The 25,909-nt window shown below is 35.7% G+C and overlaps 1 protein-coding gene and 1 non-coding gene across 2 annotated transcripts; one reads left to right on the top strand and one right to left on the bottom strand.

Moving 5' to 3' along the window:
• The first annotated feature begins 1,328 nt into the window (after window positions 1–1,328).
• On the top strand, window positions 1,329–1,460 carry LOC122444446. The gene has a single exon (XR_006270279.1). It is a non-coding gene; the product is annotated as a small nucleolar RNA SNORA72 (small nucleolar RNA).
• Window positions 1,461–1,919: 459 nt separating this feature from the next.
• AP5M1 (adaptor related protein complex 5 subunit mu 1) lies at window positions 1,920–25,881 on the bottom strand. The gene is made up of 8 exons (XM_043472178.1): window positions 25,423–25,881; window positions 18,878–19,523; window positions 15,304–15,531; window positions 14,589–14,728; window positions 13,778–13,863; window positions 13,566–13,684; window positions 10,441–10,537; window positions 1,920–7,400 (listed from the first exon to the last, which is right to left on the bottom strand). Exons 1-8 carry the CDS (start codon window positions 25,494–25,496, stop codon window positions 7,318–7,320), a joined length of 1,473 nt encoding a protein of 490 aa, XP_043328113.1. The 5' UTR covers window positions 25,497–25,881; the 3' UTR covers window positions 1,920–7,317.
• Between the last annotated feature and the right edge of the window lie 28 nt (window positions 25,882–25,909).

The raw sequence follows: 25,909 nt of genomic DNA, 5'->3' as shown, positions 1-25,909 counted from the left end.
TATGTCTCATGCATTGCAGAGTCTGGGAGGAAAGTTATATAAAGCATTTGGAAATAATTTGAATGTGTATTCCAGTGAATGAATTTTTTTTTTAATAGGATACTTTTCCTAGCGACAAAAAATCTTTAAAAGAGAAAGTATTGATACTTATTTTTTTTGATACTTGAATATTTTGAAGTAAGATGGCTCAGGAACACTTAAGTTAAATGTTACTTATTTTTCTAAAATGTACAAATGATTCATTTTTATTATCACTCATGCACTGTAATAGTCAGACAATAGCAGGTTGCTTGAAGATGCAACAAACATTCTTTGAACACTTCAATAAACAGAATGTAAACATTCACTTTAATAATGTTTCCTTTGTTAATGCAAAACCGAGTGCATTTTTTCCTTGCCTCTGGCTGAACCATGACTAGCTGAGTAGCAACAGCACAGTGCTGAAAGAATTTTTCAACAGCAATTTGCTTGTTCTAATTTACTTTTCAAGGTTGATGATCAGGATCATTATGTAGCTTGCAAAAGGATCTATTTCTATTAACTTGATCCAGTCATTCCTCTAGCTCTCGTCATATTTAGTTTCCCTGGCAGTTTTAAGTGAATCAGAAGTGCCACCAGTGCTCCAGTTCTATAGTTTCATATAAAAAAAGAATTCCTATATCCTTTCGAAATAAATCTGTTACACTTGTTGAGAAAGTATGGGTACTTTGAAATGAGTGACTCAGATATGAAACCTCTGCATTTTAAGTACAAATACTCTTTCTAGTTAGTAGATCTATGCAACAATAATACCAAAGCATTATCTGTTCAATCTTAACTTTGTTTAAATAAATAAATTCTAATTGGCCTTATGTTTTGAGCTTGAACCCAATCACCACTCACCAACAAGATAAAGAAATAAAACTTATATAATTTAATAAACTTACATGATGCAGATTCGAAAAGGCTTATTTATTTCAATGTATAATATTCTAAAAATGTAACTGGAAATAATCAAGTGTTTCTCCACATTTTCAATAAATTTCAAAATAGCTGAATATTTTCCCAATCTGCTTTCTGTAAGAGAATGTGTATTATTATAGTTCTAACATTTAAAGAGTTCCACCAAAAAAAAAAAAAAAAGCCAGCTAAGTGATTTGGAAAATTCAATGGTATTAACATGATATTCTTTACACTAAACTATAAAACTGGCAAGCCCCCCCCCCCCAAAAAAAAAAACTCTTACTTCTATCACTGGCAAATTAACAAAGTTAACAATATGAATAAAATAGATCACATCACGCTTTGGTTCTAAAAGGGAAAACCCACAGAGTTTAAAAATACAGTCACTGCGAATATTCTCACTGTTCTGATTTTGTAATAATTAGGGCAGGTCAAATGTTCACTATGTTAAGACTGTGCATGTGTTCCCAGACCTAGTTCTTTACCTAGGTCTGGTTTTATAAATGCTGGTGATAAACCAAGTCCAATTTATATGTTGCATCTTATGTGAGACATGTCTGTGACTCTAGGTATCTGATCAACCTTGAGAAATGGCAGCACAGCTAGTGTGATAACTTTTGAAGACAACCATTGCTAGTTTGATGATAACCAGTTACCATTAAATGAATTGAAAAATTATTGTGTTTTATTTTCTAGGTGATTCTGATATCATTAGAAGACTGGAACAAACTGGTGAAAAGTAAATCGTGTACAGTTTTTCTTTTTAATAAAACTGGTTGGAGCTTGTTTTGTTTTTTTTTTAAAAATTACAGTCATTGGTTATCTCCATAACCTGTAGAGGGCACTCAAGTCCCTTGAAAGAAAAAGTAAAAAATTTAAGAGGTTTTCATTTTTATTTATTAGTAGTGTGTTAACTAAACAGTCTGTTTTTCTTCTATAGAAACCATCATTTAAAAAGAAGACATTTAAACAAAACATAGCTTCATTTTAAATGTTTAATGGAATATTAAGATATACAAATTTTCACATGTCCTACTGGAAAAACAATTTAGCAGGTGGTTTCCATTCCAGGACATCTGTCCATCTGTAAATGCTGTGCATCAAATATTAAACACTACACTGCCATCAATTACACAGATTGGCCAAGGCCTGAGAGAAGTCAATCTGGACCTCAGAATAATCTGCTTTCAAAGCAGTAAACTAGTAATACAGGTAAGGCATTCCACTGCTCCAACCTATTTATGGACAATAATGTTATCATATCCATAAAACAGCTGTTGATAATAATAGTTGAGAAACTTTCAACTCATACTAGTTTTAACCATTTTATAAGAGTAACCTCAAGAGTTCTTTGGCAATACTCATTTTATGCTTCTCTTCATTACTACTAAGTGTGGTGAGATGGAAGATATTTGAATATTTGGCTTCGAATATTCTTCTTCCTGACACGTTAATGAATTATTTCATAGGGAAACCTTCCAAGTTGGACACGCTAACATCTAATTATATAAACACATGCACATAAACATCTATGTTTTATATATATTCTTTCTCTGATAGCATATTTCAAAATATATTGCAATGTTAACTAAAAATTTACTGTATAATTATTAAAAATACTATTGTAGTTTCTTAGCAACATGGTCAGGGATCCTGCCTTCTATCTTATATTTTTTATGATCCTCAGTTTTACCATGATTAAGTAACTTGCTATTAAAAGATATTCAGAAAGTTTACTTATCAAATTCAAATTAGAGATGCTCATTTGGCACCAGCGTAAGTTAGATATGCCTTTATTTGAGTCACTGTTTCTATTTAGAAATTGGAATATAAAAGTCTGAGCCAAAAAGATGTATAAGAAAATTATACAAATGTATAACCTACAAATTGATACTAGAATAATGAACAACTATAAAGTGTTTAAAAAAGCTTTGTCTATAATAATAACACTAGTCATTAAGAATTTACTATTTAAAAACAAATTTTGTTATTCATCATTGTTTCTACTTTTAAGGTTCTCAAAATATACTCGAGAGATAAATCTCCAAATTTGACATCTGGCAAGGTAAACACTGACACCGATATTGGTAACAGTTTTACAAAGTGAATTTTTTGAGAAATCTAGCATGAAACATCTTACAAGTTTATCCTTCAAATATTGTACATATTTTCATAGAATATTTCAAAGGTGAGAGTTATGGAAGAAGGATACCCAGTTAAGCAAGAACAAGGCAGAAAAATTAGTAAAACAGTAAGCAATACTGTGGAAAATAGTTATTTTGATAAATTTAAAATAATGAGTTTGAAGTATTTTTGTAATGGTATCTTTCTTTATGAAAAAGATCTGATTCATGATGGGAACATAAGCTTTTTCCTCAAGAAAGGATGAAGTTAATTAAAGCTCTGAAATCAGAAGTCTTAAGATGAGTAATTGTGTATCGTGACGTGTTTTCCCCAATTGGATTTACCACATTCCATGACAGTTTTTAATGGGGGCGGATGGGGAGAAACTGTGCAGTTTCATAAAATAGAAGCACTTCTCTTAGACTAAGCTGCAGCTTTGATTTTTGGGTTATCGCAGGGCCGATGTATATACACTCTAATATATGAAACAAAAGTAGAAGATATACTTAGAATGTAGTCTTTGTTACTTCAAAGCCTAAGTTTCCTAAAATCATTGTTGGGCAAAGTAAAAAGAAATGTTTGTTCTATTACGTAAGAAATAAACTTCATTTGGTATTCAATTGACTTTCTAACTTAGCAGGCAGGACTTTTACATCTTCAAATACTGAAAATAAATTGCATTCTTGGCCCTTGCTTTAAAAGGTTATGGAGAATAAATGCACACCCTGGTAGTGTTCTAGTGATCTCCCTAATCTCAGTTGCACTTTGTCAGAACGAGGTAACTGGTAGTTAAGTGAAATACCCTAGATCAAAGGGGGATTAATCACCAGCTGAATCCTTGCTGAATAAACCTGTCATTCAAGAAAATTATTTCCACTGAACTTAGCAGAGGATTGAAGGTATTTGCATAACAGGGACCAACGTACTTCAGCCAGGTTAAAAGGTTCAGAATTCATCCCATGTTTAGCTTTTTGCCTCCTTTTCCTTTCAGCAGGCTGGTACAATGGTTTCTAATCTGATAATACAGCTAACTATCTAAATGATGTCAGAACAGGAAAGTATTGCAAAGTTTGGATGAGGGATGGATCAATTTCACTTTCAGTAACTCCTAAATCTGATTTGTTGGAATTTAAGATGTAATCCTAAAAAAGTCCCTTAAACCTGAGGACTGTTTATTAACATCCCTTTTCTGACCTTTGTCTTAGAAACAACCATTGTGCTGTGGCAGCGGTCCCAGCAGAGACTCTAGATGATAACTCGACCTACCTACCTCCCAGGGGTGGTGCAGGAGTCCATGAATGTCTATAAAGAATTCTGAAATACAACAATAAAAACTAGAAGAAAAATACTAGCAGTTGTTCTATGTATAAAATTGTGCTTTGAAACACTTTAAACCATATGATGTATAAAACTACAGTTTTAACTCACTAGAAATACTGAGTTAGTGTGAATAAATTAACTTTATAAGACTAATGATTAATTAAAAATTTTTTAAACAAATAATTTAAGAATTCCTGGCAGGTTATTTACTTCAAACCTGACATTTGAATTAATTATTTAAAAAGTAAATGGTAAAAATTGCCCACCACTGTGAGGGGACTAACTTACACTGTAAGGGTACTGCTGACTTTAAAAAGTTTAAAAAATACTGTTTGTAAAAAATAAAGAAATGAAGAGTTTTATCAAAATCATGAACTATCTTTTCTGGAGTACATTTTCAGAAATTTAACACTTTTTGTATATTTTGGGTCCACTGAAGAATAATCACCCATATGATAGACATCAGATTTCATAATCATATTTTGGCACTAAAAGGGAATTTAGCAATTCTGCCTCTGGAGTAGGTCTGACACCATCCAAATCTTCAACTGGAAGTAGGTGCTCATATTCAGTGCAAATGCACAGCATCTTTCAAGTTAAAAAATGCAAAGAATAGTTATCAAAGAAAATGAATAAAATCCATAGTGGGATAATTTTTTAGAAAATGATTGAAGTTTTAACCCAAGAAAGGACTCTTAGAGTGTCTTATAGCTTAGAATAAGAACATGTCAATCACGATTAAGCTTCTGGAATCGGAATCCCTTTGAAATGCAGCTGTTTCTTCTTTAATTGTGGCAGCGGACTCTGAAGAAAAGAAAGGTCCAGCCTTAAAGATGAGTAAGGAATACAAAATAGCTCAGGATTAGTTGTGGAGTTCAAAGGTCGCTAATTACACTAAGGAGTTCCCAGACACAGAGAAAACATTAAACAGGTCACCTACCAAACGGGAAACAGACTTTGTCTTCAGAAATTATCCTGAAGTGTGACAGGTTTCTAGACAAAATCAAAAGCATCACAGTGTGCCCAGCTGATCTCAACAGGATGAAAACATGAGTTAGTTTAAGTTCTGTAGCGGTATGTTAGAATGGAATGGCAACAGATGGCATCAGGTTCCCCATCGTCCCTATACTTCTCCAGTACTTCTTAGATTTTCCTCAGGTTTCTAGAAATGTCAGAGCAAAGATTCACTGGTTTTTCCGATTGCTTATAAAGTTTTACCTAGTGGTTTATTATATGGAATCTCAGCCCACTCACTAGAGAAATGCCTCTTCCCTGTTTTATACTTGGATAAACATTTATACAATCAAGATGTACAAATAGCTCCATTAATATAAGTGAAATGTTAAACTTTGCTTGAGTTTAACAGATTAAAAAAAACTTAAGGGAAATGATTTCTTCTTTCAAAAGGAAAGTTTTTCACTACTGATTATCTGTGATTAGCCTAGAATAACAAGCTAAAGTCCTGGGCTGGAATTTACTCTATTTTCATTACTTGGGATAATTCTGAACATAGAACATTATGCCATAATGCTTTGCAGAAAAGGAATTTATAGTGAGTAGGACTGACCTCAATTTTATTTATTTATTTTTGACCTTAATTTTAAAAATCATATTTCAAACCCTAAATTAATATGCAATCTCATTTCAAAGTATCATAGCTTTCACGAAGTTTGCAGCTTTTTCTAAGCTTTTCCTTAAGAGACTCATAAAAAAGAAACTAAGATACAATTTAACTGATTAATTTGTGATGCATATTTTTTATAACTCTTCTGTTCTGTAAAAAGAAACTTGACATGGAGTAAGTTTTGAGGATCTTGAGATTTCATCTTTTCTTGCATTTCATCTTTCCTTTAAAGTCCAACTTGACAATAAGCTACTATGAAAACAGAAGGTGATATATAATTGTAAAAACAGGTAGAGGATAGAGTATGACTGGATGGTTCCTAAAGAAACCCAGAGCATGCCAATAAGGAAACAAGAGTGACAGATGTAAAGACAATGTGCTACATGAAACTGAAATAAGATTAAGTGGTACTCTACACCCATAAAATAGCTTTTGAATTTTAACCTGAATTCATTCATTAATGAATTATAATAAAACAGAGAAAAACCAGTACTATATCTAAATTTATCTTTAAAAATTTGGCTGCAGATATTCAGTAATCACAAAACACTATGCTCATCTTCAGAAGGTATCCCACACCTCTTAATATGCTTACTGACATCCTAAACAAGATGTTACTGTTGCAGCTTAATAAGTTTGCCTGAAAAGTAACTCCAGAACAGAGATAAGCACTGTAAATAGAATTATGCAGATTCTTTATTAGTCAGTAGGATAGTTCTTATTAAAAACAGGTTACTATTTAAATGATTTTCCTTCATTTTCATTGGCTATTTTCTCAAGAGATTTACAGTTGTTTCTAATGTGTTCTCTGGTATTCTGTTACAAAGCATTGTACTAGCACTTAGTACTCAGGTTTGCAAGAGCAAATAGTTTTTTTTTATCTTACACGTCATCTACAATTCATTGGCAGTGGCAGCCTGCAGCTCTGTACTGAGAAGGAGCCTGATTCCAAATCCAGGAATGCCCAATGGAGAAAGAGGGCTGTGATTGATTAGCTATGTCTGTCACAGGGGCAGGAAGAAGCACATATGGCAAGGAAAGTCAAGACTAGTCTAAAATGAGATCAAAGTGAATCACTAGATTTTATGCTCTGAATCATACTTAAGTAAAATCAAGGGGAAAAAAAACTGGATATATTAGTTTTTAAAATGTTCTTTCAAACTAAATCAGACTAAAAACATTGAACAAGAAAAATTTATAATTAAATAAATGATTTTCAATTACAGGTTATGTGCATATGCATTAAAAATAAAAGACTATGATTTAACTTGTTACTAGTGTATAAATCCCATTTAAACATGAGACAATTACAGTAATAATGATCCATATGTTACTGGAGCAGGAGCTTTAGAATTCCAGATGTAATAGTCAGAAGAAATTAGCTTCCGGTCTAAAAAAAAAGATAAGATTATATTAACAAAAATTCAATGAGAAAGCAAAGTCATGGTATTTAAAATTTTGGAACACAATTATTTCAAGGAAGGAAATTCTTGGAGACAGTCATTTCAATTCAGTTTTTATCAAGGCATTATTATAACTTTTACCACTTTAAAAGTATGGGTTTATTAAATACATGAATAATCCATCTTTTAGCCTATATATGCCAAATTTATGCTGATATCCCTCATGCTAAACCTAATTTTTTTCTCACATCTTCCCTAAATTCTGTTTCTTATAGACCATTACTTCAGCTACAAAAACATTAAAAATATTTTTATTGGTTTCCTTCTGTAACCTCTCCATCACAGTCCTGAGTCTGTTCTTGCTATTCTTTATGCATTCAAAGTTTCATAGACAGAAATACATTCTCAACTTTCTAGTAATGTTTTACAAAGGTTGCTTTAGTGGTTTCTTATAGTTCTGATCAGATTTAAGGTTTCTGTTTTAATAGTTTTGAACAAATGACAACTTCTTTGAATTAAAGGTTTTTGACACATAAAGCTGAGATGATAATGCTTGTTTGGAGCTGCTGCTGCTGCTGCGTCGCTTCAGTCGTGTCCGACTCTGTGCGACTACATAGATGGCAGCCCACCAGACTCCCCCGTCCCTGGGATTCTCCAGGCAAGAACACTGGAGTGGGTTGCCATTTCCTTCTCCAATGCATGAAAGTGAAAAGTGAAAGTGAAGTCGCTCAGTCGTGTCTGACTCTTAGCGACCCCATGGACTGAAGCCTACCAGGTCCCTCCGTCCATGGGATTTTCCAGGCAAGAGTACTGGAGTGGGTTGCCATTGCCTTCTCCACGTTTGGAGCTAGACACATGTGAATTCTTATTCTATACATCTCTATTCATCCAATCCTGCCTTTTCTACAATACCTCTTCATGCATCTTCTTCATAATGAAAAGGATAAGTGTAGGATACTGGCTGCTACTGTCCATGGGGTCACAAAGAGTTGGACACCACTGGGTGACTGAAAAACAACAATGATACATTACCTTGTTGCCTTTTCTCATTGTTACTTCAGTTTGAGAATCTAGTAACACTGAGAGGCAACAGCATGTTGGTTAGGTGGTCAGGCTCTATGACTAACTGCTTGGATTGGAGTCCGTTTCACCACTTACTAGCTATGTGATCCTAATCTCTCGGTTCCGTCAGCAGCCTCATCCATCAAATGGAGATAACACTTACAGAGGGCTTTCTAAGGATTAATGAGCTAGCCCGTACTCAGAACTAGCCTGGCACATAGTAAGCAATACAGATTAGTTATTATTATTTAAATTACCATCATTAGCATTATTAAACTATTATCAGAACTAAGTTGTATACTATGAATATAGATTTTCTTGTCAAGATGATGGCAAAATAAAGTTTCTCACATAGCTGCACAAAGTGATAGCTATATTTTGAAACTAAAAGAAGGAAATAAAAGATTGGTTATAATTATCCATTTAAAATAACCTCTTTCATTCATATATTAAGAAGCAGGTATATTACTGAAACATTCCATTCTGTATTATGCTCTCTGAAAATTACTATGTTTAGTAATATTAACAATATAGTTATTGCTTAAAATATTTTAGATTTTATCTAAAGAGACAACTATTTCCCATAGAAACACTGGTCTATTTACATTTAGACAATACTTCTGGTTTGTCCAAAATGACAACTATACTGTGCCTTCATAAAAATTTTTTTAAAAAGCATTATGAAGATTCTTTCATATGTATGAATTTCTTAAAAAACAAAACAAAACAAAAAGTGATACAGGAGAAAGCACAGGGAAAACCTATGGCAGTGAAGAATATGGCTTATTCTGGTTAGACCTCATAGAATTATTACTGCCATTCACAAGTAATTGCCTAGAATTCAGTAGTTCGGAGTTTTATAATCTTTTGAAACTCAAATTACAAAGTCTTGTCCTATCCTTCCTACTTTAAGGACCCTAACCCTTAGTTTAAGATTGTTGTTTTTCAGCTGCTAAGTTGGATCCAACTCTTTGTGACCCCATGGACTGTAGCCCACCAGGTTCCTCTGTCCATGTGGTTTTCCAGACAAGAATACTACAGTGGGATGCCATTTCCTTCTCCAGGGTATCTTTTGCAACCAGGGATTGAACCCGCATCTCCTGCATTGGCAGGTAGATTCTTTACCACTGAATCACCAGAGAAGCCCTGATGATTTAGATATACTTATCTAAATATGACAGTTTTATTCTTATCATATGAGGCAAAAAGGTTTCTACTTACGTTCCGCTAACTCTACCCTCATTCTAACTACTTGTTTGCTTTATGCCATATGTCTGTATTTGACCCAAATTAAAGTTTTAATTCAATAATTTTAATTAAATTGCTGTTTCCTCTACCTATATTTTCATGTATGTGTTTATATATATATGAAACACTATATATATATGAAACACATATATATATATAAAAACTAACAAACTCACTAAGGGCAGGAAACTTTCTATTGCTCTCCTTCTGGTAAAGCAGGGTAGTAAGTAATGGTCACTGACTATGACACTGGCTAAAAATATTTCAAATTTTAACACTCATACTTAATATTTATTGAATCCATGCTACATGCTAAATATTATGTTGAGTGCTTGATCAATATAAATTTTATTTAAACCTCATAACAATCCTGAGAGAAATACTACTACTAATTCCAATTTATACATGAGGAAATGAAAACTTTAAGAAGTTTACTAACTTGCCCAAGAGTCAAAGAGTATATTATAAACTGAGCAAAGCAAGTTCAACTTTAGACTAGAGCCCTCTATGTCAATCCTTGCTCATTCAGACCACTTTATAAATAGAAGGCAGAGGACAATGTACATAACCTATTAACACAGGATGGATTAGGTCAGAATTTTTATAAATTGGGATTATTTTCTGATCCTTTTCTTTCACATTTTAATTTTATCTTAGTTAATAATAACATAACACCACTTTAATTCCCCCAAGTTGGCTTGAATCTGTACAACTTACGTGTACTTATTTTTGGTTTCCCTGATGCAAAAACTTGAACCGAATGCTGATCAACATAACATCCAGTGAGTGTGTAATCTAAGATCCTAAAATGAAGCTAGAACAAGAAGAGAAATGTACCAAGTTAAGGTGATTATTTGGTAAAAATGATGGTCACATTTTTTTCCCTTGACACAATTTTAGGAACTTATTTCACACAATTCACAAAATAAAAATCACAAATAATATTGTTTATGTGTGCATATGTACACAAGTGTATATATGGACACATATACACTAATCTTTCCTTTTGCATTAGAGTCATTTCTTTGTAAGGCTGCCATTATGAAGTGCTTAACACATACCAGGCCCATCACTAATATACAGTCTAATCTACACTGCAAGTTATCTGTATTCCACAAACAAGGGAACCAAGGTTCAGAGATGGAAATACTTAGGTAGTAAAACTGGCAGTCTGAACTCAGAACTGACTGACTGCAAATGTTGCTGGCCCTTCCCAGTGGTGTCTGTTGTTCTATATGTTCTCTTCTATCTCTAAGACTAGGTGACTGTGATATAGTTCAGATCATAGTACTTTTACACACCTTTTAGCAAAACACAAGCATGTAATTACTAAAAAGGGAACACCAGTTTATCTGGTTTTGGAGGGAATAAAATGCTCTACTTAATTTTTCAGAAAACTAAAATTTAACTTATGGAGAACTAACTTTTCTAAAATGTAATCAATGAATGTAAGTTCCTGAATTTAATTGATCATGTAGTGTCATTAGTATAAGTGCCAGTTAATATATTGTGCTATAACAGAGAGGGCCACAGTACCTTCTCTGAAGGCATAGTGATAGCCACATAAACTATGAAAGGTCTATCACAGACCAGCCTTCTTTTGTTGTGATTCTCCTTACCTTTGCTGCTAAAAGCTTTTGAATTTGCAATAACCTGATAGTTTTCCTATACTTTTTTCTTTTTTCTTTCCCTGAATATTTCTCTCATTTCCTATCTTTCTTCTTTTGATTGTCAAACTAACTGATCACATGCACAGATATAATTTTCAGGTCTCCTCAGCAATTTTTTCCCCTATTGCCACTCAAATTATCTAACAGTAAAGGGCTCTGGCTTCCTTGTTTGGCATAATTCTGGATGCTGGAAGTTATGACAAGGCAGATTTCCACAAAACTAGATATTGTAAAAATAAATTTATTCGGTGAACACAAATATCTATTACATGCTTTCTACGACACTGTTACTTTTTATGTAACGGGTTAGGTGATAAAAATGAATAGAAAAGTTATAGTCCGTATCTTTGAAAAAACATATAACATAGTTAACATCCCACTTTTTTTTTTTCTGAAAAACATACAGAAGTGGGAATTTTTTTTAATCATCATTGAAACAAACCTCCTGGACACAGTTGAAGTCAATACAGAAGAAATACCATCAGTGTACTTCTGATTTCACAACTATTTCCCCTAGTCACTTTTATGTATAGATTGAAATCTATCTTCTTTGATTTCTTTGATACTATTCTATTTAGATTTTCCTGCTACCTTTCTGACCACCTTTTCACTTTCCTTCACTGATTCTCCTGAATCTTCCTATTTTCTCTTTTTCTGACCTTATTCATTTCAACTGCCTCAACTATTTCTTTTCCGTGGATAACTCCTAGATCCTAAGAACAGCTGAGCTTTCTCTTAAGAATCAACTTTAGATTTTTTAGCCCCTACTAGACACCCACCTTGGTATAAGTTGCTATTACCTGCAACAATGTGATATGAAGCCCACTCCCTCTCAACTTTCTCTATATTTCTTCTAAGAAATAGAACTTTCTTCGAAGTATGTTTATCCATTCATCAAATATTTATGTGTGAGGTACTGAACTAGATGCTCAGAATAGAATAATGAATGAATGAGATTCACATGGTCTCTGCTCTCCGGGAGCTTCAAGTCTGGTTTGTTGTTGTTTAGTCACTCAGTTGTGTCTGACTCTTTTGTGACCTCACAGACTGTAGCCTGCCAGGCTCTTTTGTCCATGGGATTTCCCAGGCAAGAATACTGGAGTATGTTGCCATTTCCTCCTCCAGGAGTGCTTCTCGACCCAGGGATCAAACACATGTCTCTTGTGTCTCCTGCACTAGCCAGACAGATCCTTTACCATTGAGCCACTTGGGAAGCCCCTGGTTTAAGTCATAATTTTTTTTAATGACACCGTCTTTGACTTAAAACTATTTCTTATCTTTCTACTTAATTAGTGAGATTAAAGGATTTACCCTTATCACAGCTCTGTTCTTTTTTTTCCCTTTCTTTCTCTTTCTGTGACATTAAACTAGCTCAGCATCATTTATTTGTCAACTTCCAACTGAAATACTAAAAAAGTTTGTCTCTAGCTTTTTTCCTCTCTCATCTTCTTCACATCCATCTCAGGCTGATCCTCATAAAGCACCACTTTCTGAAGGGACCACTCCCATACTCAAAAAAAAGTATAACATTTTCTAACAAGCAGTGAAAGCCAGATTCAAACCTTCCACAGTCCAGACATAAATCACTTCTCCAGCCTTCTGTGTGACTACTGTTTCTAGCACGGGTTCCTAAATATGCCTAGTTATCCTTCATTCTCATGATTAAACCATGTCTTTACCTATACAAATGTTAGTCCATCTTCAACGCTTCATAGTCATGCTTATCTGGGCCTCAGAGTTTTCCTTAAAGTTCATTGCTACTACAAAGCTTTCCATGGCCACTTTGGTTGGAAGAGCTTAGTCTTTTTTTGAAAGTCCAAAAGTAGGCAGTCCTGATTAATTACTGACAAGCATCACTGAAAAATCCATAGAGCGCAAAGACTGTATCTTACATTCTTTGTATACAAATCTCAAATGTGGTATCTTAAGAGCTGGGTAGAAAAATTGAAGTGTTTTAAATTTTACATAATTCTTTCACCTTAAAATATTTAAGTATTACGTGAAATAGAAAGTGATTAATACATAGAATTTTACTAAAATCTAGAAGAGGACTTAGACAAAAAGAATTCCTACCCCCAAAAGGATTAGAAAACATTAAAAGTCAATTAGATACATGCACTTCAGAAACAAAGGAAAGATCTCTAATGTAGTGAGCCATATAAATATATTTACCTTTAAATATGCTGTACCTCCAATGCAAATCTGGTCAAATGGCTGCTTTTCATGGTTCTTGGCTCCAAAAGTTATAGTTCCAGAAAGACTAATTTCCATTGATTTGGGAAACTTCTGTCCTAAAAACAGAAATACACCAATCAACTATTATAAATTAAATAGGTTCTACAGCAAATGAATGAAAGAAAAAAAAAACACAAAACCTAGTTTACCAATAATCCAGACCAATAAGCTTTTCTCTCGAAATACTTCAAGCTGGCCAAAACTAGCTTTGTATTCCACATGTGTGATGGGACCTCTTTAAAAAAGAAATGGAGATAATGGGAAAAAAAAAAATCACAGATTTAAGTTTGAAGAGATATATGTCAAATCTTGCTACTGTCACTTATTACAAGGACAACATAAAGCAGATCTGCATTTAAGTTTGCAGAATAGAGCAGAATAAATAATGAGTATCATATCTCAAAAAACAGAGAAACACAATGAACCTTTTTGGTGATGCTATATATTTCATTATTAATTCTAAAGATGACTACAAAGTCATACAGAATGTATTAATACAGGCACATGAATTGACATAACATTAAAACTATGAATTTTTACTATATAGTATATAGCCTTTGAAAAGAACTATGCTGTAGAACAAATTTAAAAGTAGAACTGGTAAGGAAAAATCTTGTAATTGACTTAATTCACCAGGTTTTATCATTGGCTTAACTTATTAATATAGGTACAGTGCAGAGAAATTGCTAGAAATAAAGCCAGTAGAAAAATAATCCCCGAGGAAGCTATACTGGCTGAAGCTTATAATTTACTAGCAAATTTAACCAGAAAAATGGTGACATTTAAAAACAAAGAGATTATTTTTACGACTATGTTTTGGTTCAGAATCAACATATATTTGAATAACACAAAATTTTTAGATCTTAAAAATAAGGTAAAAACTAAGACAACTTTATTATAGGGCAGTGCAAATGTACTGAGGAAGGCAGAAATGATGGCATCATGTAATTTTATTCCTACCTGTTGTAAAAAGGTATATGAGCTTCACAGAATTCAAAACTATTTTTCACACTTTCATGAAGTTTCAAATTAACTGCTATCTTTAGTTGTACTTCTTCCTCTTTCACTTGATAAAAACCCAAAATTGGTGGAACAGGGACCTGGAAACAAAACAAACACATTTTTTACATGATTCTCAAGTTAATGGGTCTAAAATGCCAATGGTGACTGAGGAAAGAGCTGTGCAGTAATATAGTCATATAGTCATTATATACACATACGCCTTTAATGACTAATAGGTTACTCTAAGTCATTCTGACAATAGATGATGGAGCTACATTCCTTCTAAGGACAGGGATTCTTCCATCTCTTTACATTTCCAGAAAGGTACCTTACAAAGGTGTGTGATACATTCTTTTTCCTACTCTTGCTTGTCCAGATTCTCCTCCTCCGGGTGTTCTATGACGTACAAGACAGAACATGCACTAGACATACTGACCCCTGACACCTGCCCACAGTTCCTGCTGCCCTGCTTGTATCTTCACTCCCTCACCCTCCCAGGTCAGCAGTTACTTAAATTGGTCATGAAAAAGCTGATTAAGGGGAAACAATCTGAATCTTCTGGTAAGCAATTCATGAAAAGGTTTTGTCTGGACCAAAAGTATGGTGATTTCCTAGCAACACAATTCATAGATATAAGGATAACCAAAGTGCCAACTTTTCCAAGGTTGCTTACCTGGGAAGTGTAGTAGCATAAGTTGAATGACTCTAATGGTGGAGTGAGCGGAAATTTGTACGGTCCACTAAATGCAGAATCATCCATTGCATCAATGCTACTAGAAGTCAGAATGGCAGAGTCAAGAGACGTCACACAAGGATGAACCAGAATATCCTGAAGTGGAGATCCATTGGTAGGGAGACTCAAGCTAATGGTAACATTTGGCATGCTTCCCTCTAGATCACACTGCAACACAAACAGGTATCACCGAGAGCTTTGAAGAAGTCATCTTCTGGATGAGGCTTTTCTTAGTTTATCTGAGGCACTTTTCACAACTTAACTCACTTTTCTTTCAAGGAATTATTCTCATTGCTTTTTGTGTTCTGGATGATTCTATTATGCTCTCAGACACCCAAGCCAGAGACCAGGAGAGCTTTCCTAGAACCCTCTGCTTCCATTTAAAATCCTTAAAAAACTACTTTTCTCTATTCATGTTACAAAAAATATTTCTGTCACAGCCCTCTAAGTCTATCTAGACTCACTTTCCTCTAATCAATAGATTCTCCATCAATACCAGAGCTATCTTAATAAGATAATTCTAATTCTATTGTACCCATGTCAAAACCTCTCAATAGTTGCCCCTCAGTTTTATATTACTTTTAAAGCCTTTTGCTATTTGGTTCCCACCTATTTCTTTAACCATTTTCTACCCCACAAGTAATGCTCTAGTCTTACTGGGTTCTTGAATTTACCTGAATAAATCATATCTTGTATCTACGCTTTTGTATGTGCTATTCCCTCCAGCAACAATGCTCTTTTCTTCTTAAAAAGTCAATTCATTACATGCGTTGTGTGAAGCCTTATATTCTGTATTGTCACCTCCGTGGCCTACCTTTGTTATGCAGAGAAGCCCAGGACCTTCTTCCCTATGTGGTCTGGGTTAGTTTGCCAATGAGAGGTACTCATGAGAGATTTAGGAGATAGAAGGGAAAGGGAAGTCATTATAGTAGGAAAGTCATGGAAACCAGATATGATAGCTTCACAGACCTCACTCAGCTCTGCTTGAAGGCAGTGGTGGCCAGACACCGCACTTTCACAGACTTTTCCATGAACTGCTGCTTTGGGGCTGTAACACAGATGTGGCTGCTTTCCCGTGAACTCTGGCTTCTCTGTCTATCCTCGTCTTTAGGCTGGAGTCATTAGTGACTGTCAGAGGATCAGAGACTTACTCTCTCAGCTCCTCTTATACTTGAGTAAACAAACCGTCATTCCTATACTAAACATCATGATCATCTATCTGTATTAGACCAAGAATAGGAGCCAATTCAAAATTCCCAGAAGCATAAAACTTGGGTCAGTCTACTAAAGAGTTATTTAAATACCATGATATGAATTAGTATTAAATTATATATAACATATTCCCTGTTCATTACCACAGAATGAAAAAACACATAGTGAATTTCCCTACTTTTATTTTACAGAACTTAAGAGAGAAGTGCATTCAACAAATTTAAGAGGTGTGAATGACATAATCTGCAAACACCTTAAGTTGGAGACATTTACGATACTTATTTCAATTAAAATTAATAACTGGAATGTATTTTTGACCATAATAGAAGAGAGTGTAAGGCAAACACATACATTTTTAGGTCACTTTAAGGTTAAAAGGGACTTCCAACATGGTGCTAGTGGTAAAGAACTCATTTGTCAATGCAGGGAAAGTAAGAGATACAGGTACAACCCCTGGGTCGGGAAGATCCCCTGAAAGAGGGCATGGAAACCCATCCCAGTATTCTTGTTTGGAGAATCCCATGGACAGAGGAGCCAGGTGGGCTACGGTCCATAAGATCTCAAAGAGTCAGAGTTGGACACAACTGAAGTGACTTTGCTCGCACACAAGGTTAAAAAGAAAAATACAGACTCAATTTGTCTGCCAGGCCGGTTTTAATTCTCTGTTCTTGAAATCTACTTTTTATCTATTAGATTTTTACATAGCTACTCAACATTAATACGGGCTTCCCGTATAGTTCAGTTGGTAGAGAATCTGCCTGCAATGCAGGAGTCCCCGGTTCGGGGACTGGGAAGGGTTGGGAAGATCCACTGGAGAAGGGATAGGCTACCCACTCCAGTATTCTTGGGCTTCCCTTGTGGTTCAGCTGGTAAAGAATCCGCCTGCAATGCAGAAGACCTGGGTTCAATCCCTGGGTTGGGAAGATCCCCTGGAGAAGGAAAAGGTTACCCACTCCAGTATTCTGGCCTGGAAAATTTCATGGACTGTATAGTCCATGGCATCACAGTTAGATTCGACTGAGTGACTTTCACTCACTCAACATTAACATGATATATGAAAAGCTTATTAGTTCAGAAAATAAAGGAAGAAAACAGAAAAAGACACCTCAGAATATTAATACACATGTATAAGCCTTCTTTTTTGGAGGGTTTCTATTTTTGATCATTATTGAATGTGGCACTTATCACTGCTAACTGTATTGTTATTTTCATTGTCTTTTCCTATTATTTAACCTCAAACCAGAGAACCCTATATTAACCTAGTGACTTGTTTAAATAAAACATGAGTCCTTGAAAATGATTTCAGATATTAAGTCAAAGATTTGTCAATTTCACCCTCTCTAGAAAAAATGGAAAATAAGTAGGGTGAATATAAAATATTTTCACAAGTTCTTTGATATTACTGTTTCAAAAGATGGAGCCTATTCCACTTCCCTTTAATGTGGACTGACAAAGTGATCTGCTTCTGGTGAACAGAAAGTGGTAGAAGTGATGCTATGTGACCTTTCAGTCTAGGTGATAAGAAGAATAGCTTTCACTTGTGCCTCAGGTGGCTGGCTGGCTGCGTGTTCAATTGCCTGTTTGATCAAAGGGAAGTCACTAAGTTGTGAGAATGTTCTTAAGCAGACTGTTGAGAAGTCCATGTGGAAGTGAATTGCGGTCTCCTACCAATAATCAGTGCCAACTTGCTAGCCATGTGACTGAGTCACCTTGCAAGTAGAACTTCCAGTCCCACTCAAACCTTCAGGTGACTACAGCCCCAGCTGAAATCTTGACTGTGACAGACATCCACACTAGGAGTTCCCAGCTTAGTTGATCCTAAAGTCCTGACCTACAAAAACTACAAGTATTGTAGATGTTTATTGGTTGTGATGACAGGTTAATTCATTACACAGCAATGCAGCTCACCCTCTGTGCAGTCAAAAATCCATGTATAACTTTACAGTCAGCAGTCTGTATCCCATGTTCTGCATCTATGGATTTAACTGTATATTCAGCCAATAGCAGATAGTATGGGACTGAATATAGTACATATTCAATGAAAAAAAAAATCTGTATATAAGTGGATCCATGCAGTTCAATCTCATGCTGTTCAAGGGTCAACTGCATACAGCTAGTATATTTAGTAAAGCATGCAAAAAGATAACATTATAAAATTTCACTTGAATATAACATCTAATGACTGCTATTTATGGTAAGAATCAAGAATGCTACATTATGATGTAAAATAAAGTCAGCAAAATTTACTTTTCTCCATAAATATTAAGTGGTATGATAAAACAAGTATTAGAGAAAATCTCACCTTGCAAGTGACAACTCCAACGACCTGCCATGTATCTGCTATTTCTTGTTTATCATATTGCATGGAGTTTACCTTTTCAGTGATAGAAATAGAAACTTGTGGTTTTCCTTTGTATGTTCCAGTTTTCCAGGCTGGCTGTTTTTGTGGGTGAGTAACAGAAGCAAAATTAATATTGTCCAACGAATTCTGTAAGTTGGCATCTAACAAAGTGCCAAAGGGACAAGTTTGTAAAAGCAAGTCAGACAACTGGCTCAATTTGGTATTTAGCTCAGTGTCATTTTTTTGACCTGAGGAAAGAAAATCCTGTACCCCAAAAAGAAGTTCAAAGCCTTGTGAAATTCCACTAATGCTAATTAATGGTGGACGAGGGGACAACATTTGTTCAACCAGTGGAACACAAGCATATATCATGCCATTCTTTAGAAAAGCAACAACTGGCCAGAGTTCTTCACTTCCTACTGGGAGTCCATAAATGGATGTTTTATTGATGTGTGAACAGCTATCACGACTCTCCAAAAAGTCCTTCTCGTCATCCAACAATCTCAGTTCAAAAAGCAGGGCTTTCAGGAAGGGACCATCTTCAGGAACAGGCACATAACTTGCTCCATTGAAGACTTTAGCTCTTTTTTCAACAGTTGGATACCGTCTGCATCGATGGAAATAAAAACATAGTTAATTCCTGCAAAAACTGGAAGTCCAAAACCAATACAAGGCAAATACTAACAAAACACACAACAACAAACAAATACATACACTGACACATGAAAATCACAACCAAAAAATATTATATTAATGTTAAACTCTTATGTACTTGATATATCTCAAATGATAAAGTACTATTTTCTTTTCTTTTTAAAAATTGAATTTAGTTCATTTTTTAAATAGAAATATTTCTAATTCAAAATCCTAGTCTCTTGGGTATTCAGATTCCCACTTGGTAAGCAAGGCATGTATATGTTTAAAACATAAACACACTGTCATTTTCAAAAAACAATGATACATTTTGCAGTGAAACTCACTTTTTTCCAAGTTAATATACATGAAGCTACAGCTGTACAGTATTCTGTTGGGTTAAGGAAGTATGATCTATCTGGATTCCCATTGGTAGAAACATCACTTTTGTTATTACAGGTAAGACTGCAAAGATTTTCTTGTTTTTCCTTCCCTTTCTCTTTCCTTCCTCCCTCCTTCTCTTTCCAATTGAAGTATAATTTACATATAACATTGTATTAGTTTCAGGGAAGCAACATAATGATTTGATATTTGTATATGTTGCAAAACGATCACTACAGTAAGTCTAGTTAACATCTGTCACCTTATATAGTTACACATTTTTTTTTCTTATAATGAAAACTTTTAAGACTTCCTGTCTTAGCAACTTCCAAATATACAATGCAGTATAATTCAACTATAGTCACCACGCTGTACATTACAACCCTATGACTTACTTATTTTATAGCCATGTTTGTACCTTTTGATTCCCTTCATAAATTTTTCCCACCCCACCACAGGATATTTTTTCTGATTCTATCTTAGTAGAGCAGGATAGAAAAAAGTGGTTCAATTTAATCCTCCACATTAGGCATTCATTAGAACCCTGAGTCTTCTTGCCAACCCCTACAAAAATATGTAAGGGCATTTTAGTAATAGTGGTTTATCTATATGGCCTTGGAAGATACTATGAGGTAACAAAAAGAATAAAATAAGAAGAACTTTTTATGGTTTGCAAGCTCTATGCTGAACAGTAAGTTACTAATTCATCCCTGTTTGGGAGAAACAGGAGATACTTTTTGCTCATTTACAAAAATGTTAGATCACATTTTCTTAATAAAAAAATAAAAGTACTTTCCCCTATTCCTTATTTCTCCACTCCGAAGTCCACAACAAAATCAATTATTTGCTATTGGTTTCTGTAAAGGGTTTCCTTGGTGGCTTAGACGGTCAAGAATCTGACTGCAATGTGAGAGACCTGGTTCAGTCCCTGAGTTGCAAAGATCCCCTGGAGGAGGCATGGCAACCCATTCAAGTGTTCTTGCCTGGAGAATCCCCATGGATAGAGAAGCCTGGCAGGCTATAGTCCGTGGGGTCGCAGAGTCAGACACGACGGAGAGACTAAGCACAGCAAAGCTTTTGTATAAACTGCCTAACTTCCCAAAGTCTATTTCCTCATTTGTAAAACAAAGTATGGCTAAAGAACATACAAGCAAAGAACACACCTAGCCAAAATGTTTTTCTACTAATTCTCTAATGCTACTAATATTTTATTAGTATAGGATAAATAAGTGACAGATGAATTATCTGAACCCAACTTATAGCCTTCATAGAGATGTTGAAATGTCCACCCAAACATATCTGAAGTTTTGTTTTGAAATATTCTGAGCATGGCAGGAAAAAACTCTGAAAACAAGAACAACTTCTTCAAGAAACAATTGTACACAGTATAAAAACCTTACCTCTACAAGATGTTAAAATAAGCTACAAAGCCACAGATATAAATAAATATGGTGTTGGCACAAGAACAGATAAAGTAATAGAACTGAGACAAATTGGTGTTTAAATAATTTTAAAAAAGAAAAATGAGAATGTATTCAGTTATTCATGTAATAGTGAACCTCACTCATTTACATTTTGATGTGTTTTCTTGATTGAGGAAAGGGAAAATTAAGCTCTTAAGTGTTCTCTTAAAATTCTAAGTGCAAGAATTTCATGACTGAAATTGTAAAATTAAGTCAGTCTGGGACCTTATGTGTGGTGCTAAATCGCTTCAGTTGTGTCCAACTCTTTGCAACCCTACGGACTGCAGCCCGCCAGGTTCCTTTGTCCATGGGATTCTCAAGGCAAGAATCCTGGAGTGGACTGCCATACCCTCTTCCAGGGGATCTTCCCCACCCAGGGACCGAACCCAAGTCTCCTGCATTGGCAGGTGGGTTCTTTCACCAGTAGTGCTTCCTGGGAAGCCCCCTGGGTCCTTTTATGATACCTCAATATGTGCTCAATAAATACTTTGTTGGATGACTCAATCTGTCTTTTCAGATTTATTCTAGGCCTTTTGTAAAGTAGGACTTGAACTTTAAATGGCCCCACAACTATAGGGAAAAATACCAACCTAAGCTAGACTTGAGGCTTCCCTGCTGGCTCAGATGGTAAAGTGTCTGCCTGCAATGGGGGAGACCAGGGTTCGATCCCTGGGTTAGGAAGATTCCCCTGGAGAAGGAAATGGCAACCCACTCCAGTACTCTTGCCTGGAAAATTCCATGGATTGAGGAGCCTGGTAGGCTACAGTCCATGGGGTCGCAAAGAGTCGGATACGACTGAGAGACTTCACTTAAGCTAGACTTGAGTGGTGCTGTTACTGTCTATCCAGACAGCAAATCTCTAAACCAGAATCTAAGTCAAGTTTTGTTGTGGGGAAAAAAGTAGTTAGAGAAAAGATCACTTGGATTCTCAAATCTTAAGTGATGGCCTTTATCCTTTGGCAAATATGTGGATAATACACATACCCATTTCACTCTAGCCCCAAGAGGTCAGAAAACAAACAAACAAAAAAAACTAATTAATTTGTTCAATGATACAAGATAAACAAGTGACAGATGAATTATCTGAACCCAACTTGCTGCCTTCATAGAGATGCTGAAAAGTCCACCCAAACATATCTTCAGTTTTGTTCCAAAATATTCTGAGAATGGTGGGAAAAAACTCTGAAACAAGCACTTCTTCAAGAAACTAGTTATTGTATGCAGTACAAAAATCTTACCTCTATAAGATATAAAAATAAGCTACAAAGCCACAGATATAAAAACAGTATAGTGCTGGCAGAAGAACAAATAGAACTGAGACAAACCAATGGAAGACATAACAAACTATCAAAACAGCCCACATATCAATGAAGAAAATACATACTGTTCGGAAGATGATTCAGAAAAACTGGCCCATAGTACAGAGAAAAACAAAGTAAGATTCCTACTTAATGTCACATCCAAAGACAGACCATAGATGGATTAAAGGCCTAAATATAATAAGTAAAATGACAAAGTCAAGAGAAAATAATGTAGGAAGACATCTTGGGCTATAAGGGTAGGGAAAGACTACAACAAATCCCCTAAAGGGCTAACTACTATGTAACAAAACTAAGGGTTTCTGCTTAACCAAAATAATGAAAAGTTCATTGACCATGATAATAAGTTAAGATCAAGTATCTGTAATAGCAAAAAACGACATAGGACTAATATCAAGATTACAGAACAAACTCCCACAAGTTACCAGGAAAAAGCCAGCAAATCTCAAAGAAAAAACAAAGAATATGTATAGGCAATTCACAGAAAAGGAAAGCCCAAGGGCTAACATCATTGCTGCCATAGAGAAATGCAAATGAAAGTAAGATATTCTTTACACCAATACTGGCAAAAAGTGCAGTAAGTGTTAGAAAAGAATAGAGATAGTGATGGTGAGAGTGTAGACTGGTCAAAGTATTCTGAGGAGCTAATTATTTGGTAGTAGTCAAAATCAGTATAGTTATGTCTCAAGTAACTGAGGTTATCTACTGCAGCATGGTTTTGATAGCTAAGTTGGAGGCAATTTGGGAGATCATCAGCAGGAGAAGGGGATATGTAAAATGTGGCAGATGGAAACCCTGGAGTACTTCAGAGCAAGTAGAAACAATGGCCTAGATCTGCACTATCCAATATAGTAGCTGCCAGTCTCACATGGCTTTTTAAACTTAAAATGAAACAAAATTAAAAACTGAGTTCCTTAGTTACAATAACTACATTTCAAAAATTCAACAACTACATGTGGCCAGTGGCTACAATTTAGACATTTAGATTAAATCTTATAGATTTAGAACTTTCCCATTTCCATCACTGAAGTGGTGGACAGTGATGCCCAAGATGAACACAAAGTAACCTGGATATTTCTTAAAAATAGGGCCAAGAGGACTTCCCTGCTGGTCCAGTGGTTAAGAATCTGCCTGCCAATGCAGGGGACACAGGTTTGATCCCTGGTCTGGGAAGATCCCACATGCTGTGGAGCAAGTAAGCCCTTGTGCCACAACTACTGTGCCCTAGAACCTGCAAGTCGCAACTACTAAAGCCTATGTTCCGTAACAAGAGAAGCTACCACAACGAGAAGCCTGCGCACCATAACTAGAGAGTAGTCACCACTCACTGTGACTAAAGAAAGCCCACATAGCAAGGAAGACCCAGTGCAGCCAAAAAAAAAATTATCCTGAGAAATCTGACAAATGTTAAGAAATGGAAATGACATCTGTATTGTTAAATTATATAATTTAAATATGTATGAACACACAAAAGCATAACACCAATCATATGAGGTAGACAAATGGCAGACATAAAGATACCAAAGGGAATATATAATTAAGCAGGAGTATCTGGAAAGGATGGACCAAAAAGGTTGATGAACCATATTAAAGATTATAAATAACCTCCTGAGATACTACAACAACAACAAATGTAAGCCAAGTATCCCTGAGAAAATGGTAAACTCCAAGTCTCTATGTCTCCAGTAACAGAAATAGTGTAGGTAGGAAAGAGGGAATTATTCATATTCACATTGCCTACCACTTTTCACTTAAAATACACTCATCTTTATCAGCCTCAATCTAGATTCAGAGCTAGCTATTAATACTTCACTATAGAGCTTTTCTCAGGGAAGAATGAATGTTTACAAAAACTGCCCACCACGGAGAATAAAAGGTGAAACAAGTTACTCAAATGCCGTCCATATTTTACAATGAGTTACTGTATGTATAACTCTCTTCACAGTTATTTTGATAAAACGTGGCGAATTTTATATAAGTGGCACTAGATCAGCTTACACCATTTTAAAAAAAGTGAATTCAGTTTAATATTTTTGTATTTTTTCAATTTTCAACAATTAGGAAGTTTAGAAGTAAATAGAATTTCTAGGAATTAAACATAAGAAGCTGAAAGTAACAGTCTGATACCGCCCAGCAAGGACTTTCCTGAAGAATGAATTAAAATGTCCTTGCACGATTTTTATTAACAAAAGTAGAAAAATCTGAAACATTTACTACTCAGAAAGTTTCCTTTCCTTCGGTCACCCCTGTACCAATCTTACGCAGGTGGTAAGGCTAGTAAGATGGCAGAGCTTCGCTGGTAGCTCAGCTGGTAAAGAATCCGCCCGCAAGGCGGGAGACCTGGGTTCGACTCCTGGGTTGGGAAGATTCCCTGGACAAGGGAACGGGCTACCCACTCCAGTATTCTTGCCTGGAGAATCCCATGGATAGTGGGGCCTGGCGGGCTACAGTCCATGGGGTCGCAAAGACTCGGACACGACTGAGCGATTTTCACTTCACTTTACTCAGGAGAAAATGTGCCAGGCATCAACTCATTTAATTCTCACAACACTATGAGGTAGTATCACAGTCTCCACTTATTAATAACACATGTTATAAGGGTTAAGTAATTTGCCCAGGTGTTGGACCAGGGATGCACAGCATCACAAAACTATGCTACACTATCCATCCATCCTATCTATCACACCTAAGGATACAGATTTGCATTTACCTGGAGAATTTGACAATGCCACAAAGTGGAGTTCCTGGTTCGTGGCTTATAAGCCACACTGCCCGCTGGGCCATGATAAGCCACTAAGGCATCATCAGCTTATCACTAAGGTGGCCACCGAGGCAGAGCGCAGACGGGCTTTCTCAGGCGTCTTCAGAGCCACCTTCTGCTCCACTGCAAACAGACTGGGCTCAGCAGAGAAGCTAACTCCTTCAGGTGAAGTGACTAAAACCTTCGAGTCTGTCCGGGACAACACACGCCACAAAAAGTTCTGTGAATCCGCACTTCAATTCCTCATAAACTTATCTCCATCAGACCAACTACCTTCTTTCTCCCGAGCCCACTTCCGGGACGGTGGCCCGCAAGGATCATGATTCCTCACTCGCTCGCGCGGGGAGCCTTTCTGCAGTTCGCCCGCTGCTCGCCTCCTCGCCGGCCCCTCCCAACAGCCACCCGGGTGCGCGCAGCTCCACTTCCGGCGTACGAG

The sequence above is a fragment of the Cervus canadensis genome, chromosome 6 (genome assembly GCF_019320065.1).
Source record: "Cervus canadensis isolate Bull #8, Minnesota chromosome 6, ASM1932006v1, whole genome shotgun sequence".
Lineage (NCBI taxonomy): Eukaryota > Metazoa > Chordata > Mammalia > Artiodactyla > Cervidae > Cervus > Cervus canadensis.
Note: the sequence above shows the minus strand (reverse complement) of the source record. Positions and strands in the feature narration are given on the sequence as shown.